This window comes from Gigantopelta aegis, chromosome 3 (genome assembly GCF_016097555.1).
Source record: "Gigantopelta aegis isolate Gae_Host chromosome 3, Gae_host_genome, whole genome shotgun sequence".
Classification (NCBI taxonomy): domain Eukaryota; kingdom Metazoa; phylum Mollusca; class Gastropoda; order Neomphalida; family Peltospiridae; genus Gigantopelta; species Gigantopelta aegis.
In genome coordinates, this window is record NC_054701.1 from 67,284,968 (window position 1) to 67,307,290 (window position 22,323).

Below are 22,323 nucleotides of genomic sequence, written 5' to 3' on the forward strand. Positions count from 1 at the left end.
AGGTTAAAGACGGGATACGTTCGTTGTGACGAATGGGGAACGGCACAAACGAAGTCGAAGTCTACTCAAGTAAACCGACATCGGATCAGTCCTCAAACGGAAACCTTCTAGAATGGTGCGAGTGGACTGTGAAGTGACGAAAGCATATACACCGCAGCGAGACAAACAGTCACAGCCATGTGGGTCACTGCGTCCGGATCTTCTATAACGGAAGGTGCCGACGCATCATCTGGAAAATCGGTCAGTAACCTGGCACAGGCACTTCGATCCAATGTACTGGCTGCATCGGAAACACGGACCGTGGACGGTCCCGTCAGGAGCCGGTGTAACCCTGAACGCCGAATCAGCTGCCGACTGGTGTGGACGGTACGATGTACACGGACCGGCAGGAGCCGGTGGAACCCTGGACACTGCACCACTTCGATCGATCACGGGACGACGGTACCGAACGGTGAGCCGATGACGCAATTTTCCAATTCGTTACAGGGCTCCGTCTGCTTGCTGGAACAACGATACGCACGGGCCAGTTACTGGTAGCCGTGTAAACCGACGGGGGCCTGTGGCAGCCAACGATCGAATGCCGATATCTGCCGGTGGAACCTCCGTGGCGATCATCGAACCCGGACCCTTCTTGGCTGAAACCGGTGGATGGGCCAGCGGCGGTAGCATATCAGATATGACAGCCAGACAATCCCTCAGTGACAAGTGGTCCGCCGCATCCAGATCTTCCAGCACCGCATGAACCGATACATCAGAAAGTCACGTAGCACCCGTGAACAGGCCAGTCGCTCTGGTCATGGCCCGATGGAGATACCGGAGAACCGGACCGTGGGCGGTCCCGTGTGGATACCAAGGAACGGATGACCACATCGTCGTTGGATGTGGCAAGGACGGCAACATGTCGTAGACAGCCGCCAAGCAATCCCTCATAGTCATATGGTCCGTAGAGTCGGGCTCTTCAATGACAGATGCCGCAGGCGCTTCATCACCAAAGTCTCGTAGAACTCGAGCACAGGCCAATCGATGTACCGTAATGGAAGCCGCTGGTTAAACCGGACCGTAGATGGTCCCGTCTAGCCCTCGGAGGCCTTGGAAGCCACATCAACTGAAGGTTGGCGCTGACGATCTGTGGAACCCGTAGGGAGCCATACAGGTCATGTGGAACGGCTACGGTCCCGGCTCCGATGCGCCGAAGGGGACTTCCCCGCCGAAGATCGGTGAGCCTTGGAATCCGTGGAGCGTCTATCTGAATGAGCCGGCTTCTTAGAGGGCTGCGTAGAGACCGCAGGCCTGTCATCCGAAGTCTTAAGTAACGGTGGAGCTGAAGAAGCCGCACCCCCTGAAGAGGGGACTGGAACCGGACCTGACCCCGAACTCGCCGATTTAGGTAAGGTCGCCATTGACGCCATTGTTTCTTCCAGCATGGTCGGTAGAATTGAACGTAACTCTTCCGCCCACGGAGTCAGCAATCGAAGGCGAAGATTCCACCTTCTTGGTCCTCGAAGATTCCACCTTCTTGGTCCTCGCTGACACCACCTTCAGGTAAGCCGCGAACTCGACATCAGACAAGCCCGCACAAAGGTCGCATCTAGAAGTGAGGCCACACGAACACGACAACCTGGGTTGCCGCCGGCTAACTTCTTGCAGCGTAACACGCTCGAACTAGTCGCCTGAACATTATCAGATATGATAATAGTAATTTTTCAATCTGTGAAAAGAAAGAAAAAACCAACCATAACACAAATACAAAGCCGGTAAATAAAGACGCCATTTTGCAAATGGCGTCCGACACGACAACCGGCGATATAACAACATTTCATGTAATTAACACTTGGCAAGTCAAGCGAAATACGCGAAAGACATATGAAAGCTAACGAAAGCTAACGAAAATTAAGGTGAAAAACATTTCACCCAAACACAAAGCCAGTCAACACAGACGCCATTTTGCAAATGGCGTCCGACACGACAACCGGCAATATAAACAACATTTCATGTAATTAAACGCTTGGAAGTCAAGTGAAATACGCGAAAAGAACATACGAAAGCTAATGAAAACGAAGGTGAAAAACATTTCACCCAAACACTAATACAAAACCAAAGGTCTTATAAAAGTTGACTCCAAACAGAGCCAAGCAAAAGGACGTCCAGACCCTTTAGCGAAGAGAAAAAGAAGGAAGTTACAGTCATGTGACCGGAACTAGAGAGCAGTATGCAGTAGAAGAATTTAGGCCATCCCATTGGCTGTTGGGATGTTCGGACCAGACCACTTGCATGGGGGGGAGGTGCACTTGTTTGAGGACAGGTAATGTCTATAGAAATTTTGTTTGTGTACCAGTGATTGCAAGGCCTACAAGGCCCAACAAATTTTTGCATCTCCTAAGACAGTTATGTCCCTTGAATAAATTGCTATGCCAGTCAAACTTGGTGGCCGGTGGCGCAGTGGTTAAGCTATCGGGCATAACGCTGTTAGGTACAGTGTTCGCAGCCCAGCACCGGCTCCACCCAGAGTGAGTTTTAACGACTCAATGGGTAGGTGTAAGACCACTACACCCTCTCATCTCTCACTAATCACTAACAATTGACAACTAACCCACTGGCCTGGACAGACAGCCCAGATAGCTGAGATGTGTGCCCAGGACAGCATGCTTGAACCTTAATTGGATATAAGCGTGGAAATAAGTTGAAATAAAAATGAAATGATCAGACCATAGCTCTGGGTGAATCCCCATGAAAATCAAATGTGGTCTGTAACAGTAAAGCTATAAACAATAAAGCTAAACACAAAATTTCAGCTCAGTATCTTGAGGCATTGCGGAAACAACAGTCTGGAAAACTAAGTGGGACAGACAGACAGACAGACAGACAGACAGAAGGACGGAGACAAAACCTCTAGTCCCTCCGGTTGGGCCGGTAGGGACTGATGAGAACCAAAAGAGTGTGACTGATAAGGATACCAGTAAGTGTGTCATTGCTTCACTGCATTAAGTGTGTCGTTGCTTCACTACAGTAAGTGTGTCGTTGCTTCACTACAGTAAGTGTGTCGTTGCCTCACTGCAGTAAGTGTGTCGTTGCTTCACTGCAGTAAGTGTGTCGTTGCCTCACTGTAGTAAGTGTGTCGTTGCCTCACTGCAGTAAGTGTGTCGTTGCCTCACTGTAGTAAGTGTGTCGTTGCCTCACTGCAGTAAGTATGTCGTTGCCTCACTGCAGTGTGTCATTGTCTCATTGCAGTAAGTGTGTCATTGCTTTGCTGCAATAAGTGTGTCATTGCCTCACTGTATTAAGTGTGTCGTTGCTTCACTGCTGGCAGTGTCTACGAGCGGAATGTGTGGACAGCGCGCACCACATACTGCCGACACACCGGACACTCGGCGAGACGCTTGCCGCACTTGGTGCACGTCACCATGTGGCCACATTCCAGCAACACACAGTCGATCGTGGCGTCCATACATATCTTACACAGATCATGCTCTTCAGAATGCAGCACGTGCGTTTCTGAAAATATATATAAAAAAGGGTTTGTTTAACAATACCACACTGATTAATAATAATCAACTATTGGATATTGAATATTTGGTCATTGTGATACGCAGTCAAAAGGAAATCCACTACATGTTTCCATTAACAGAATAGGATCTTTTATATACACTTTCCCACAGACAGAACATCCCATACCATAGCCTTTGATATACTACTTATCAGACACTGGCTGGGACGGAAAAGCCTTAGCTGTCATATTGACGATATTCCCGGGACAATACACAGCCAACAGTTAAAGTTTGTTTTGTTTAACAACACCACTAGAGCATACTGATTTATTAATCATCGGCTACTGGATGTCAAACATTTGGTAATTCTGACATATAATCTTAGAGAGGAAACCTGCCACATTTTTCTATTAGTAGCAAGGAATCTTTTATATGCACCATCCCACAGACAGGATAGCACATGCCATGGCCTTTGATATATAAGTCGTGGTGCATTGGCTGGAATGAGAAATAACCCAATGAGCCCACCGACATGGATTGATCCTAGAGTGACCACATATTAGGTCGAGCTCTTTACCACTGGGCTACGTCCTGTCCCTGTTCATGTCAAGAGAGGAACCACTGCAGGTTTCAATTATGACATCACAAAATTGAAATCACACATTAAACGGCTGAACTAGGATTATTTTGCTTTAAGAAAAGAAAAAAAGTAGATAAATTAATTTGAAAACTTTCAACTAAAATAATATGATTTCTTATAAAAAGGCACTGTATTTTGTTTATGGCACAGATTTGATTACATAATTTCAAACAGCATAGGTGTATGTTGATTCTGATGTACATGTATGTATAAGGGAGTAGGAATAATAATCAAAACATCTTACCAGGCAACGAAGAAACTTTATGAATTCTCTCAGCTGAAACAAACAAATCATTTGGTTAAATTTCGTTGTTAAAAACATTCGACTCTGTTGTAACCAACCCATATTTTAATGATAGATCTAGGTATGGAATGGCACTTTACAGGTGTGTGGGTGTAAACTAGAATTGGCCCCGAACCTTTTAGGTTGCCCTTATCTTTGCACGTGCACTATGAGTAGCATAAATGAGCATAAAGGTTGGAGAAAACAATCACATACATAGATGAAACCACTTATCGCACTATAAGCCGTCTCAAACATTTCACACCTTATATACCTATGATGACTGTCATGCTACACTGCGTTAGACAGTAGGTAGTTATTAAAAAAAAAAAAAGGTAGTTTTTAATGTTTCACTGAAAAAAATAAAGAAAACATTTACAAGATATTATGCCTGAAAATTTTTAATGAATAGGCATGAATGTTGACTGATGTCCTTCTTCGCTCAGTCAGATGAGTACTCGCCTGAAGATCGAACCACCTCGGTGGATCCATTCGACTGATTGGGGTTTTTCTCGTTCCAACCAGTGCACCACAACTGGTCAAAGGCTGTAATATGTGCTTTCCTGTTTGTGGGAAGGTGCATATAAAAGAACCCTTACTGCACTAGGAAAAATGTAGCAGGTTTCCTCTGATGACTACGAGTCAGAATTACTAAATGTATGACGTCCAATAGCCGATGATTAATTAATCAATGTGCTCTAGTGGTGTTGTTAAACAAAACAATTTCTTTACAATAGCTGAAGATTAATGAATCAATGTGCTCTAGTGGTGTCGTTAAACAAAACAAACTTTCCACCACTGCCATCAGAAAAGTAATACCTATATCTCACCTATTTAGTTTTTAAAGAAGAGACAATTTTTTTTTTTTTTAAATTGTTAGAAGGTCATATGACAAGATAACAGGAAGGAAATGTTTTGTTTAACGATGCACTCAACACATTTTATTTACAGTTATATGGTGTCGGACATATGGCTAAAGACCACACAGATATTGAGAGAGGAAACCCGCTGTCGCCACTTCATGGGCTACTCTTTTCGATTAGCAGCAAGGGATCTTTTATATGCACCATCCCACAGACAGGATAGTACATACCACGGTCTTTGTTACACCAGTTGTGGAGCACTGGCTGGAACGAAAAATAGCCCAATGGGTCCACCGACGGGGATCGATCCCACACCGACTGCGCATCAAGCAAGCGCTTTACCACTGGGCTACGTCTCGCCCCTGACATATGACAAGATAACAGTCCCCACCTTTTGCCTTGTTGTTCTGTTCTTCCTTCCAGAGCCGCTTCACCCGGTCCACGAGCTCGGCTTTCTCACAGCATCCCTTGTAGTCGACAAAGTTGTTAGCCAGAACTTCCTTCAGCTGGCGTGCGGTCAGGTTTCCTATATCATCGAGAGACGAAATCTTCTCAAGCTTCATGCGAGGAACTGGCTCACCATGAGTCTACAAATAAAAATGCACTAACTAACTAAATATTTTTAAAAGAGAAATATTCTCAAGCTTCATGCGAGGAACGAGTCAAAAAATAAAAATGCACTAACATCATTTAAAATAGAAATATTCTCAAGCTTCATGCGAGGAACTGGCCTACCAAGAGTCTAAAAATAAAAATGCACTAACCACATTTAAAATTTTAAAACAGACAAACACTCTACATATCTACAAATTGGCTAAACAAGCACAGTGACAGCAAGTAACAGGGCTCACCCTGGATCAAAAATACCTGTAGCCAAAATATTAGCCAAATGGAATTTTCATTAGCCATATTGAAAATGCTTTAGCCAAATTTGTTTTACGCAGTACTGTATAGAGTATTTATATATGAATATGAAAATGTATCTTTTTCAGCTAATTGTGTACAAACTGGAATAAATAGGAATAACAAAACCTTAATGGGGGTAGGGGCAGTTAATATATTACTTCGATTTTGTTTCAGCGGGGGTGGGGTTGGGATGGGGTTAAGCAATATCTTCAGAGTCTGAAGCCAGTACCCCATACACCCACCCCCACTTCTAAGGCCTATGACATTAAATTAACAAATGTACAGAAATATGGGTGGGTGGGTGGATGTTTATGGATGGTGTTTTTTCTTTCTTCCTTTTTTCCCCAAAGAAATATTTGAGAGCTTTTTTTTTTTTTTATATATATATATATATATATATATATATATATATATATATATATATATATATATATATATATATAGAACTCATTATTTCTTTAAATAGCAATCTTTATGTTACTTTGAATAACTTCTTTTAAAATTATTATTATTATTATTTTTTTTTTTTTTTTTTTTTTTTTAAGTGACCCATCAATTCCCCACCCCATGTATGTGCCATGTTGTTGCTGTTGATTTCAGCGTCGTGTTAAATGCTTGTTGTGATTTCTGCTTACAAAATACCTCAGCTAAGAATGCCGACTTCACCACAGTATACTCCATTTATTAAAAAACCCCAACAAAAAAACAAAAACAAAACCCCCAACAACAAATCCTTTCATAAAATAAAAATTTACAGTCTTTATAAAATCCAGCTAACTTATTAAATGTCACCTCACAGTCTTACAAATTTATATCTAAAATTATCTAACAAATATGATTACTGTAAAATTTTATTCAGTGTACATTTAACTGCAATTTGTATAATTTAAATACTGCATGTTCATTTCCGGCGATCATGATCTGCATGCGTGCTCTCGACCATGGGTACGAAACTAAAAAAGATAAAGGAATAAACAAAAACTGCAGTTAGGTATTCATTGATGTGAATAACTATTGTTTTTCTACAAATTTACATAAAGATTCATTTTTGCGTAATCGTATTGTTTAATGGCCGCAACGATGTCTCTTGACACGCGGGTATCAGCTGACTCTGAAGCGTGACGTATGTTCGCGCCAAGAGCTGTCCTCAGTTCAGCCAACGAACGTTCTTCCTAACGTTCGCTAACTATTTGATTGGTGTTCGTCGTGTCCATTTGGTTTAACGTGAAGCGCACAAACCAGTCTAAACAACGTTTTGTTTTCGCTCGGTCTGGCTGAACTCAGACCTTGAGATGGCCTACATGTCTTTTGGCCCTGAACTGGCATGTGTAATTCAAATTGACACGCATTGTGGGTCTGTTTTTATTACTTTGGTTCATAGATTTTACAAAGTAAATAAACAAGTTACAGATCTTCCAGACATTGCTGTCATACATGTTGATGCATGCCTTTAAAATTAATAACCGTGATTATTAAAATAAGCATACATTATCAGGCCTACGCTGTATTCAGCATGGCACCGTTTCTCGTTACCGGTCGCGAGATCGCTATTACGCTAATTGAATATTTGGTAGTATTATTATGTTTGAGGTGTCGGATAGATTATGTAACCGTTTGTTCACATCAGAAGACAGAAAATGGCTTAGCCAAAATTTTAGCCACTTGCAAATTTTATTAGCCATTTTTTGTAAAAATTAGCCCATGGCTAATTTGGCTACCGACAGCGCGAGCCCTGAAGTAGACATTTGGAGGGGAGGGGAGGGGAGTTGACTGAGATCGAGGGCACAAAGCAAAGTTTCTAGTGGGTTTGGGGGCATGCTCCCCCATAAAATTTTGAAAATTAGATATCCTGAAATGCAATTTCCTGCATTCTGCAAGTAAAATTCATCTCTGCTGTAAGATTTACTACCAATAATATTTTTGATTCAGAATTATTTGGGGAGGGGGGGGATGGGCATGCCTGCTAATCCAAGTTTTTTCCCAGTGTAATCAATTCCAACAGACAATATTTTGGAGTGATAAGACAACATATAACAGGAACCAACAATCAGAACTTGTTCCGTCCAGTCATGATTTTCAGAAAGACAAGTTTTAACATTGAAAAAGATTTTTTGTTGGATTTTTTAAAGAAAAAAGCTATTTTATTTATTTATTCAAAATGTATGTCCCCTCCAACCCCCCCCCAAAAAAGCAGAAAAAATCCAAACTATATTTACAAACAAGAATTCCACAAGAGTAGTTGACAGAAGCTGACATCACTTCCCTCCCAAGCTAGAGTACTGGACGCGATGAAAACGAAACAAAATGGCTGCTTCTAGTTAGCAGGAATAATCATCTTTTTTTTATTCATAAGTGTACGAGACAGGGGGGCAGGCAACTGTGCCCCTAGTGCTGGAGCAAAATGTGCTAACCTGAGACCTTTTTACCATGTATTTTCATCATTCTACCCTTAAAATTAGGAGCATGTGCCCCCCTCTTTTCAGATATTTTGCTTTATATTTGCTTTATAATAGTGTAAAAGTGTGCACCCCCCCCCCCTTTTGGCACCTTCCTACGCCACTGCATATACGGTGCATATTTGAAGTGAGTGTCCCTTTAAACAACACACACCTCTGTTTCGTTGTCATGCAGTTCGTTAAACAAGCGAGTTTCTGCTTCTCTCATTTCCTGCTCTTGACGCTGACGAAGTCGATTCAAGTCACGCTGCCAAGTAAGACAATAAGTAATACTATAAGTAAGTAAGTAAGTAAGTAAGCAAATAAAATATTTCAAGTAAATTCGAAGAAGATGCAAGTCGCGCTGTCAAGTAAGACAATAAGTAATACTATAAGTAACTAAATAAGTAACTAACTAAGTAAACAAGCAAGCAAGCAAAATATTCAAAGTAAATTAACTACATCATGCCCACCAGTAAAGTGTGTGATAGTCTATTAATACATTGTTTAATAACACCACTAGAGCACATCATCATCGGCTATTGGATATCAAACATTTGGTAAATCTGACATATAGTCTTAGAGAGGAAACCTGCTTATTTTTTCCATTAGTAGCAAGGAATCTTTTATATGCACCATCCCACAGACAGGACCGCACATACTACAGACTTTGATATACCAGTCGTGGAACACTGGCTGGAACAAGAGATAGCCCAATGGGGCCACTGACGGGGATTGCTCCTAGACCAACCATGCCTCAGGCAAGCACTTGAGGAGTGCATTGTATTGGTCTAGAATCGAACCCTCTCAGTGCACACATTCCCCGATTGTGTTTTCACCCATTCTAACCAGTGCCCCATGACTGGCATATTAAAAGATGTGGTATATCCTGTCCTGTCTGTGGGAAAGTGCATATAAAAGATCCCTTGCTTCTAATGGAACAATGTGGTAGACTATATGTCAGAATTACCAAATGTTTGACATTCAGTAGCTGATGATTAATAAATCAATGTGCTCTAGTGGTGTCATTAAACAAAACAAATTTTATTTTATTTATTCAGTTAGATAGTGCTACAAAGTGTCACATCAACTGAAGAAAGTAATATAATTAACATATTGTTTAACAATGGTATTTAAAAAAACTATTCTAAGTAATTATATCATGTTTAGTCTGCATTAAACAGTTATAAAGGTGTGATGATGAAGAAGTTTGTTTTGTTTAATGACACCACTAGAGCATATTGATTTATTAATCATCAGTTATTGGATGTCAAACGTTTGGTCATTTTGACATATAGTAGAAAAGAGGAAACCTGCTACATTTTTCCATTAGTAGCAAGGGCTCTTTTATATGCACCATCACAGACAGGATAGCACATACCACAGCCTTTGATATACCAGTCGTGTTGCACTAGCTGGTGTGTGATGATGAATGCAGGCCTGTAGGAACTGGGGTGGCACAGCCCCCTCCCCCCACACACTGAGGATGAAAATGTGCATTCTTTGTCCTACTCTATATAAAAAAAATATAAACATTTGACTTGTGCCCTCTCCCCCCACCCCCCTACTAGAGGCTGTGACCGACTCACTAGAGATTGTGTCCCCAACTCCAGATATCATTCCTGTGGGCCTGTGGACATGTAACATAAACACAACCATACGGTACAAGCTCCTGTCACAATTATAGAGATTATTATACAAGCTTGTGTGTCGTACTGATTTTACAAAACGAATGTCAGGATTTTTGTATTGTCAGAGTGAGGATAATTCCAGAACCCCGACATGACATGAGTTTTGTAAAATCAGTACGACTCACATTTCTTTCCTATTATTTTTTGGATTTTTTGTGGGTTTTTTTTAATGAATAACAAGAACCTCAAATTTTTCAACCACAAATAGGAGACGACGAAATGACGGCCATATTACACATGCACGGTCTGAACTAGGACTGGGTAAATGACATCATGTTATGATGTCACTTCCCAAAATTATGTCATTACATTTGTTATTACACAATGTGCTTTGTATGCTTTATATCAACTCGGTTGTGTTGAACCATAAGTATAATAAGTAAACAAAAGGACTGGAATGTGGAGACGACTGACAAAAGACGTTAAAAGATGGAAAGAGCTGTCAAGAATGAATTCAAAAGACACTGACCTCAAACAAGAGAAGTGTTAAGTGTTTTCTCTTTAATTAATACTTATCATGACCTCTGACCATGTGCATTCCCTCCCTTATCCACCTTACAGTCTGAACATTCAACAGCCGAATGGCTACGAAATCTTCCGATGTACACCTTCCTAAAGTCCGAACCAAATTGTTAACAACTACAATAAATTACTCTCCTACCTTTAATTACCGTTACATTTCCCCAAAATTTTATCCAGACACAAATTGTAAAAAACCCATTACAGTGACACAGATTCCACATATGAGACTGTAATGGTGTCGCCAGTACTGACTTCACTGAGATAGCACAGGCCAAAATACATGCAGTTTTCTGCCGTCTGCAATTTTGATTTTTTTTTATGGAATACACTTCATGAGGGGTCAAAGCCTCCAATGTATGTGACATAATTAATATAAAATCAATGATCTCTAGTGGTATCATTAAAAAAAAAAAAAAAACCCAAAAAAACCCAATTAATATGACGTCATCATGTATGCTTTTATATCATAACATGTTATGACGTTGCTAGATTAAGTCATATCCTTTCACCCCTCTTGGAGAATATTCCATATTCGAAATGGCAACCGGCACAAAATTACATGCTTTTTGCCCTATGTGATCTTAGCGAAGTCGATATAGGTAACATCGTTATCATCTAGTATGTGGAATATGTGTCATTGTAATGGGTTTTTTCAAGATTTCTGTCTGGACAAAATGTGGGTAAAATCTAATGAAAAATAAAGGTAGGAGAGCAATTTTTCGTAGTTGTTAATATTTTGGTTTGGACTTTAGTTCCGGTCACGTGACCTCAACTTCCTTCTTTCTCCTTCGCTCTCATGGTTGAGGTGGGGAATACACAAGGTCAGAGGTCAGGATAGAGTATAAAGAAAAAATAAAACACATTTATGAGCTACTCCTGTTACCGTATTTATTGCGGCTTCAGTTTGTTCTATTTCCTGTTCTTCATGCAGATGGTTTTCGGTGTCACCCATTCCTCTCGACTCCTGAGCATTTGACTGTCTCATACGTTGCTGTTAAAAAAATATTTTTGTTTCATTATTTGACAGATCTGGCTCCATTATCAACTGTTCAGTAAAGTTAATTTTTGAGTCTGATATTTCCATTCCAGGAGACAATATTTCAAAATGTTAGGTCACCTGAAGTCAGTTCATGTGAGTTTTACTTAGATAACCGATTGTTCGAGTACGTGAATATAGTTCTCGTAACCGACGATTTAGGCCTACCTAATCCTAAAAGACTTGAACTATGGTACAATGTTCTAATGTATTTAAAAACATAAACTGATTTTTACTTTCATTACTGATATATGGTACTTTTAATTTTAAAATGTAATTGCTCACCACATAATCGGATGGCGGTTCTCATGATTTTAAAGTTGCGTAACCAACAAGCGAACAGAACAACGGTTCTTGTGAAATATTGTTCCCTGCATTCAATACCAAATTAAAAATATATTATGTTTGCATGCATCCACACACACAAACAAAGTAAAAAATACCCATAAATTTATAAATTAGAAACATAATTTAATTTAATAACTTTTATATCTTGTTCAACATGAATTGATATCCACATTCATAGATGCAACTATAACAGGGCTCACCTTGCACATAGACACTATAATTGCTAATTTTAATACATTTAGTATTTGGCTAATACAATTTTGTATATATTAAACACTTTTCAAAAATACTCAAGAAAATACTCTATCTGAAAAGTAGTAACACAAAATTATGTTCAGGGTGAGTGGTGCTATGCCGATAAACCAAGTTTCACTGACCTAGGGTTTACACTTTTTGAGAAAAAGACCTAAACACAAAAACGTAACAAGACAAAAACACTTGATAATACGTTGTTGCTTTTTGACCATATATTTTTTTTTTTTTAATATTTTACCTGGACTTTATAATATAATTCTTTTCTCTTGTTTTTACTTTGTTAAAAATAGACTACAGTAACATACTTTCCTCAATTTTTTTTTTCTTCAGTAACAACAAATTAATGATTATAATTTTATGTCAGTATAGTATGAACCCACAGCTAAATTTTCCACCATCCTTTCATGTTCTGACTGTTGCTGATTTTCAGGCAACCGAGAGAAGTACTTGACGAGAAGGTCAACGAGGTCAATTTTCTCCCGACACATGCCTGTGGGAATGTTGTGGTGATCAAGAAAACATCTCATGTCCTTCACCTTCCATTGCTGAAAACATTCATAAAGAATATCCTATTATTGTTGCACTTACATAAATTATATACATGTAATTCAAGTTACTATAGTCCCGTCTTGGGATTTTCGAAGCTAACTTAGCACTACAAAATCATAAAACGATCATCAGGGGTGGGAACTAGTGAACTGTAAAAAAGAGAAAATCTAGAGGGGTCCTGGAAATTCTTAAAATCCTAGGTTAAAATCTGTGCCTCTAACACATTTTGGAGGAAAGAATGATTAAAAATGCGAAGAAATGCAATGTTCCATGAGAGGAAAACAGCTGATCCGAGGAGAATTCCCACCCCTGCATCATAGGCCATGACATCACTATAGTACATGCAATAGTGATGCCGTAGCTTAAGATGGTTTTATGATTTTGTAGAGGCAAGATAGCTTCGAAAATATGGGTCCAGTTCATTTCTTTAGAGTGAGTGAGTATTTTTAACATGCCCATATACCACTAAGGTTTCAGGCATGTCTGTCGCGGGCCAAGTCTCTGGATAGCCAGTGGCTTGGTCCAGAACAGAAATTCTTTAGAGCCTAATTTTTTCCCCTATTTTCTATAGTTATATTTAATTCCTATTTAATAGTAATACTTGTTTTCTTTACAAACACATGCAGGCTTACATACAAATATAACAGACCGTAAATGCCCCACTAGGTGGTTATGGGTTTTAAATGTTTTGAAATTGGACACTGAATTTTATGTGCTTCAACAAATTTTAAACAGTAGTTCACTTACTATCTTCTATCTAAAACAGGGCTTCTATAATTTTTATAAAATCCACTAGCCATGGGATCAGTGATTAGTGAATATTTACTAGACACAATTAAAATTTCACTAGCACTACTTTACTTTAAAGTTAATTCAATTTTACTAATAGTAATAATGTCGCATAAAGAGGGGGATAAGAGCTTTAAAAAAGTAAGATTGGGGGATGGGGGTGAGGGCAGGATATTCATCTTTACAAAAATATATTTCAATACAGCATTTGACAACGGTTATTGCACTAGATGTCAAGCATGGCAATAGTAGTTATTTACTAGCCCAACACTGAATATCACTAGCCATGGGATTGGGGCTACCATAATCTATAATCCCTGTCTAAAAAAAATAAAAATATATATCCATTAATTTTCAAGATTTTAGGGTACATAATTTTAACCCTGACATGAACACAAACTCAAATACCAACAGTCTTCAAAATAATTCATCATCTATAGGTAAAAGGCAAAAGGTTCAGGCCCAAAAGAATTGAACAGGACTATAGTGTTAGTTAAAAGTAATAATAATACAGCAATGTTAAAAACTAAACTTACTATGCTGCAAAACACATAATATACTATGTAATAATATTCAGGACAGAATATCAGTTTAACTCAAATAATTAAACTACAGCTACAAGTTGTCTCTAGCAAGGATGGTTTGACATTTGGTTGAGAGAGGGAGAGAGGGAGAGGGAGAGGGAGAGGGAGAGAGAGAGAGACAGAGACAGAGACAGACAGGGAGAATGTGAGATGGACGAACCTGCTGTCGCCACACAGGTTACTAGTTAAACTGCTGCATATATTCAATAATAGAGATGTGTTTTCTGACACTTTAATATTAAGTGTTAATCTTAACAATAAAACTACAAACTTTAAGTGTTTTCATGTGAAACATTTACAAGCAGGTACTGTGCTTATAAAGCGTTTAGAGTCCTAGACTCAAGACTCTAACACAGTCTGAGACTTTAATGCCCTGGCAAAGCTATAAAAATGACATGCGTGTGACATCATTAGAGAGTTTTATAAGCACTGACACAGATCTGGACAAAACTCAGTGAAACCTCAAAACCAGACCCTCTGTAAACTGGAATTCCCTCAAAACCAGATGTTTTTCGCTGCCCCTTTTTAAATATCTGTACAAAAGAGAACCTCTCTAAACTGAATACTTCTTAAAAGCATACTTTTCACTTGGTCCCGAGGGTGTCCAGTTTAGAGGAGTTTCACAGTATAATGTTTTTAAAAAACAAATGCTATACTGTACATATATAGGGCAGTGACCCCAGTATTCGACCAGTGTATTTATTTAATTACCATACTCGTTTAAACTGAATAGTATATAGATTTTCCCAATGTATTTTGAACATATGCGACAGGGTGAACATTCTTTCTTCCGGAAACACAATAGCAGACGATAACCATGTGAATGAACGTAAGTATATATTCATCGACTATAGTGATAATATGAACGTCGGCCATTTTTATAGCATGCTATTACACCATCCAACATCCCGTGAACATTTGCAATACTTTTAATCCATTTGAAATCGTTGAAAATGTGTTTAATGTTTTTATTTATAAAATGGAGCTGGCAATGCAATGTAACCTCAGTCATTATATAATTTCAATCATGTGACCACGTGATCAAATAATGACATATGATAGAGAGGGTTGCCTCAGTATTCGACCAACAGAAAACCTTGAGGATACTTTCCTAAAATAAATTCCCCAAAACCACAAATTTACTAATTTTATGTATTTTGGTGTTGTTTGTCAGGACTTACACAATTATGTTTTCTTTTATTTTCAGTCTAATTTCATTATTTGTAAACTGAGATAGCACCAAAGAGACTGTTCACCAGAAAGTAATTATGCGTGTGTGAATGTGTTTATAAGCATGTGCGTGCGTGCGTGCGTAAATGCATGAATATGTGTTACAGTTGTTAAAATCAACACTTTTTGGATTTAGTTGTTTGATATATGCTGCATTTACTATAAAATAAACTTCAAAGTTTAGTTTTATTAGTTAATTAGAAAGTGGTCGAATACTGGGTCAGCTGTTCGAATATTGCATACTGTACCTTGCGGCACTCAAATCTACTCTAGTCGGCATATACCACATGAACAAAACTTGGGTCTATTCAATGAATAGCATTGCCAGTTAAGTATTTACAAAGAAAAACAGATATTAGCAAATGCCAAAAAAATTAACATGTTATAATCCTTTGTTTCTTAAGTGGTCGAATACTGGGGTCGTTGCCCTATTATATATTTACCATTAGATCTTGACGAGAGAAGTTTCCCATCCCAAGAATTCGGCACTTAGGGCATTTGCGGGGTTGAGGTAAAACTCCTTGCTTAGGGAGGCAGGTTGAGCAAAAGTAGCGAAGGCAGTCGTTACACAGTTTCTGTAATATAAAATGAGCAGAACTGAAAACATTAAGAATACAACAAATTAAATATCTCCAATTTAAGAAAAACGTTTCAAATGCACATAAAATGAAACACCTCAAAAGCAGACCATAAGCAAATGACCCATCTACAGCAACACATTACCTAGAGACCCTGCAAATTTTGCACACCATTATTAACCAGGTTAATACACTAAATTATCACATGGGTTTACGACATGGATATCATGGGTAAGTTATGAGATAACAAGTTTTACTAACCTTTCTTTTGAAAAAGGTAAACGATATAGCACACGATTCACAGGCCATGTCTGTGATCACATGGATGTTGACTGTTTGGCTAATTGTTGCTTTATGGCCTTTGGCCACACCTGCGCCCATTGACAGGCAGTTATCACGCAGTCATGAAGTATACAGGAACATGATTGATGAACCTTAAGACAATTCTTCTCTACAGTCAAAAATATGCTGTGATCTCTGTCAATGCACTCACTCTAACACCTGAAAATACAGTACATAATAAAATTCATGACTGGACATATTTTAATTGTACCTGTATCTTGATATACAGTCAAACCTCAAAGAAAAGAAAGACATAATTTAAGGATAGTTCAGTGTACATTGTACTGTTAACCTCTGGATACAGTAGTCTGTATTTCAGTACTAATTACCGTATATTGGATACAGTAGTCTGTATTTCAGTACTAATTACTGTATATTGGATACAGTAGTCTGTATTTCAGTACTAATTACCGTATATTGGCCCTTATAAGTTGAGTCCCTAATTTCAAGTATTGAAAACTTTTTTTTTTTTTTTAAATTGATCCGTTAAAGTTGACCTGTGACAAAATTACCTACATGTAGATAAATCTTAAAAAAGTATTTATTATTTTCAGCAAATGAGAATGTTCAATGATTCATGATAACAAAAACGTTTACTTTCCAGATCAAATAATGCAATTACTGTGCACATTTTACAATGTATCAAGAGGTCATGTGATATGCAGTACAAATAAGTGGGAGGTGGCCATTGGGTGTGTTCTCAATTGAGATAAAGAATGAACATTGTCAGTGACCCAGGAAGTTGATATGTGTTTAAGTGTAAAGGTACTAAGAGCATATATGCATGATGTACATGTGTATGTAAACATATTTGTTTAAGGTTGGTTACAGCAATCTAACAAAAATGCACAAAAGATTATTAAGGACATTAGTCAATATATTTTTTTCAGTGTATTACAGAATACACTCATGTCTGTTTTTCATTTCAATTTATTTCCGTGCAAATATCCAATTACGGTTCAAGCATGCTGTGCTGGGCACACACCTCGGCTATCTGGGCTCTGTCCAGGATAGTGGGTTAGTTGTTAATAGTTAGTGGTTAGTGAGAGAGAAGACGGTGTAGTGGCCTTACACCTATCCACTGAGTCGTTAAAACTCACTCTGGGTGGGAGCCGGTACTGGGTTGCGAACCCTGTACTTATCAGCCTGTAGTCCGATGACTTAGCCATGACACCACTGAGGCTGGTTAATTTACTGTCTGTTAATTTACCTGTAATTCTTATTGAGGCAACTACTCAATACTGGACAGGTATATTTAGATGAGGAATTCCAGGAAAATGCGTTTGTAAGATACGGTCACAAAAAACAATATCATAGGCTTCAGAAGGTGCTAGCAACTGGTGAGAGAAGGCAGTTGTATTAATTCACCTATCAAGATGCCATATAATGCATACATTCCTGTAATTGTCTTGCTATTTTAACTATTAGCAGACGACAGGCGAGTAATATTTGTAGTTACCTAGTAATAGTAAGCAACACACCGCCATCCCAAGTTGTTCCAACATGTGAGGTTTGATGGTCCTGTATGCATCTGTATGCATCTGTATGCAAGATATGGCCCGGACAAGGATTTACTGTTATGTGCAGAAGACTGTGAAAAGTAGGTCACAGTGACCTAGTAATAGTACGCAACACACCACCATCCCAAGTTGTTCCTACATGTGGGGATTGATGGTCCTGTATGAATCTGTATGCAAGATATGGTCAGGACAAGGATTTACTGTTATGTGCAGTTGACCGTGAAAAGTAGGTCAAACTGACCTAGTAATAGCATACAACACACTGCCATCCCAAGTTGTTCGATTCCCAGTCTGCAGCTTGACGCGGTAAGACGTGTTTGTTTCGCTTGTGCACACTGCACATGCTTTGGAACTGATTGAACGCTGGAACGCTTCTCGTTTCGACAGTCTACACCACCAGGTTGGATTCTTTTTTAGCGAGATTTCTTGCCTACACGTCATTTCTCCGTCTCTGACTATGTTGACTTGTTTTTTTCGTGACTCGTATGACGGCCATTCTGCAGAATGCCATGGTTGTTCGCATTTAGTCTCTACATGTACGAGCCTGTCCTAGCAGCACTGGAAGATTGACCGCCCCACTCTAAGACGAAATAGGAAGCGGGGTCGGCCCCTACTACTCTTTTCTAGACTTTACTTTGTTTTATTGTGATACCATCTCGTCTCCTCCGGAGACAGGCCCATACGCATCACTATACCAACCCATGACGACTGGACTATACCCTAGTCTGATTACCTCTCTCTTTCAGACAGATCCGGCTTCTCAAGATCTGTATTTCAGCACAGCACTACACCTTCGACGTCTATTGACTGTCAATCTAGGGGTTTTCTTGACGGGATGCAACCCATCTCATCCCTACAAGCTGTGCACCCTAATGGCCTTAACGAGGCCACTCACATGGACATATAGATCGGACTTTAAACTTTAGACCTTCGTTCAAAAGTTTTTAAAAATATTATTAAATAGTCTGATCCTCTCTTTTTTCGCTTATTTATTTTTGGACTGTCCTTCTAAAATGCTCCAAATTATATAAATATTCGACCGAGCAGTCAATAAAATAATTCTATTAACTTTTTTACTAATTGCTATTTTCAAAATTCTGCCCATTTTCAACTCTAGCCCCAAACCCTCCATCCCGATTCAGGCTACCAAATTTATCTAATTTCTTTTTGATCACCTGATCTAATCTAGTGACCGAATTTAATGAGTAGAATTTTCTTTACTAATTATATTAATTAGAGATGCGCATCAAAATTTTAAAGGCCCACTATTTAATTTTTGGATGTAAATTTCAAAATTGTCCGCTTAATTTTTTTTTGTCCCGGGACAAGCCCCTGGCTATCCAGAGACAGGCCCCGGGACGGACATGCTCGAAACTCTAGTGGTATATAAGCATGTAAAAATTATTCGCACTCGCATCCAAGTTGTTCCTACATGTAAGGTTTGATGTTCCTGTATACAAGATATGGTCTGGACAAAAAAAGGTTAACAGATGGACGGACGTATGTACATATACGTACAGACAACGCCATATCATAATACGACCCATCATAAACAGGTGTATTAAAAAACACTTATTTCGCACCAAATTTGTCACATGATCAAAACGGTCAATCTGTCTTTTGTGTCCATTAACTCTTGTCTGATATTTTATCCCCAATTGCAGATTTAATTTGTCATAACTGATGAATTTTACTTACTGTCATTAGTTTATTCAGTAATTCTTTATAAAATATTTTAAACGTTTAATTGTAAAAAAAAAAAAATGTTTTTTTTGAGGGGTGAGATATCACTGCTTATAAAATAATTTATCTTGGGTGCCAAATAATATATACAGTGCCTAAATTACAAAAACGAAACTACTTTTTATCACCTGGCAATATCAATGCAATCGATTCATTTGATGAAGATGGACATAAAACCCCAGAAAAATGTTATCCCACAGTTAAAATGGTTTAGCAAAATTAATACCTGTGAATATTGGACTGACAATATCTCAGTTTTAACTAACTACATTTTAACTAACAGTACATAAAAGATGAGGCAGCTTGCACATCGTACAAACATTTCAGTACCAGATACTGAGGGTCAAATTAAATAAGTGATAGGTATTTCCACAAAGTCGACTAACACACAGTAACCAAACTCCCGCCCCCTTTTTTTAACTGGTATGGTGGGATGGGTGTGTGTATGTGTGTGTGTGTGTGTGCTACCGCCCTACTTTAATTTTGACCTAGCGAGAACACTGTATACAATTTAATGCCATCCATGGAACAATTTTCATGTTGTATTCACCAAAAACTAGGGGCAACTTCGTCTCAGAAACACCAGGTTCTGTTAAAAGTTCATTATTCCATTTATAATAAAATTATTTTTATATACAGGGAACATCATATCTGATATTGACAGTTTGTTTTATTGAGTGTTATTGTTTAGAACTAAACAAATAATTCAAAATAAAATATGAACTTAGTAGGTATGTCTTAAATTTAAATATATAAGGATTGTCTGTTATTTATTTTACATTCATTGAGGTACTGGGTATGAAGAAAAAAAATCATCTGCAAACTTATGAGAGAATGGTTTCGGTGATTCATACAGTTTGCAATGTTTTTGCAATGTAGGCAGTACCCCAATGAATGTAAACAAAATAACAAACAATCCTTAAATAAAACTGAAACCGAAACTGTAACTCTACTCTTTTTGGAAAACTGAAACCTAAGCCAAATTGCATAACTACAAAATAAATGTGCTGTCATGTCAACAGTTATCACTGTGCAGTTTTGTTTTAAATGCCCCATTATAAAATGATAGGGATTTCCAATTTAAGTTGGACGGTTTTCAAGAACAATACTCACGCTTTGTTTTTAACTTAAACACAATCTGTGTATCATTATTATATTTATACAGATGATGCACCAGTTCCGGATCACCTGTAGTTCGATCAGCCTGTCGATATATTAAATGTTTTGTCATTTCTAATATAAATTTCATTAAAAAAAATATTCTAACAAACAAATTATACATGTTTCTTGAAATTATACGTAAAAAAACCCTGTAACATACTAACAATATAATCTTGGTTTTGTTTTGGATGCTGATACATAACCACTGTTAAAAATTTACACAAGCAGACGACATGAAAAAAGAAGACGTTTAAAAAGAGAGATAAACTTTTTTATGTTTTTCTTTTGACATCCTTTGCAATTTTATAGTACCTGTAGGGTAAACATATATAGATTATGCATGACAAGTTTTATGAAACTTTTATGACAAACGACTTACTGTAACTCCTCAAAGGGAACACACTTGGTACGCCAGTTGCGGATCACTCACAAAACAGAAGTATTTACACTGTAATTGCCGCTAAATGGGGCAATGAATGCAAGACACAAAAATGTGGAACATAGTTTAATTTTTTTCTCCTTCTCCCCCCGTCGCAACAATCAGATTGTTGCGACGGAGTGTCACGAAGCGTAGCTGAATGTGGGTGCTGTCGGGTTTCTTTCTGTAGTATGTGTATTATTGATTAATATGTGGATTTTTTTTTTATCACTTAACTCAAAAATGATTGATGTAAAGGTATTTGACGTCAAACATAGGATTGTTGTGGTATTAGAGCGGGACTCGTTGCCTACCGTTTGGTAGTCAGGAATTGCCAAAAAAAGACATAGGTTGGTCTCTGACTGTAATGAGAGCGTGTTTATGTCCAAATGTCCGTCTAGCTCTCTTACAGTCAGAGTACTCGGGCTAGCATATGATATGCCGCACGGTCAGGTCCCTATATATGTGAATATAGGGTATAATATCCGCCCGGTCCCCTCCATTATTATTTTTAGTTAGGGTTAACGTTTAGGGTTAGGGTTAGGGTTGGGGTTGGGGATTTGGGGTTAGGGGAAGGGGGGACCGGGCGGATATTTTTCTGAATATAGGTTTACTGCACCACAAATTAAAATTCTACGCGACAAGTCTGTGAGTCGTGTGACATCGGTGATCAATCATTCAATGACATCGAGCAATCACGAAATTATGATACTGTACCGTGGTGTACGGTATATAATTAATAAATTAAAAAGGATGACAATAAAGATCAACACCTACAAACCACGACATTTAAATTATATAAACAAATGTATGAGCTTTATAATCGAAATAAGAACATAGATATTTACCGTTCTGAGAAAATGTGATAACAATTAACAAAAACGTCCCTTCTATTTCCTGTCATTAAGTGTAGTCTTGATCACGTATAACTTTTAACCGAAACAT

At 38.4% G+C, this 22,323-nt stretch overlaps 1 protein-coding gene across 2 annotated transcripts; it reads right to left on the reverse strand.

The window, feature by feature from the left end:
- Nucleotides 1-2,582: 2,582 nt before the first annotated feature.
- Nucleotides 2,583-22,287, reverse strand: LOC121368720 (E3 ubiquitin-protein ligase RNF34-like). Of its 2 annotated transcripts, XM_041493467.1 has the most exons (9): nt 22,227-22,285; nt 16,456-16,695; nt 16,060-16,191; nt 12,845-13,009; nt 11,709-11,816; nt 8,788-8,880; nt 5,663-5,858; nt 4,370-4,402; nt 2,583-3,492 (listed from the first exon to the last, which is right to left on the reverse strand). In XM_041493467.1, exons 2-9 carry the CDS (start codon nt 16,573-16,575, stop codon nt 3,311-3,313), a joined length of 1,029 nt encoding a protein of 342 aa, XP_041349401.1. In that variant the 5' UTR covers nt 16,576-16,695; nt 22,227-22,285; the 3' UTR covers nt 2,583-3,310. The 2 variants fall into 2 exon arrangements, with proteins under 2 accessions (XP_041349401.1, XP_041349402.1); XM_041493468.1 differs by lacking the exon at nt 8,788-8,880 and having other exon boundaries at nt 22,227-22,287.
- Between the last annotated feature and the right edge of the window lie 36 nt (nt 22,288-22,323).

Coding starts and splice junctions, on each gene's coding strand:
- LOC121368720 (XM_041493467.1), bottom strand. CDS start 16,575: ATGGGCGCAGGTGTGGCCAAAGGCCATAAAGCAACAATTAGCCAAACA. Junction 11,817..12,844: donor GGATGGTGGAAAATTTAGCT/GTGGGTTCATAC, acceptor TTTTTTTAACAG/CAACGTATGAGACAGTCAAA. Junction 3,493..4,369: donor TAAAGTTTCTTCGTTGCCTG/GTAAGATGTTTT, acceptor ATATATTTTCAG/AAACGCACGTGCTGCATTCT.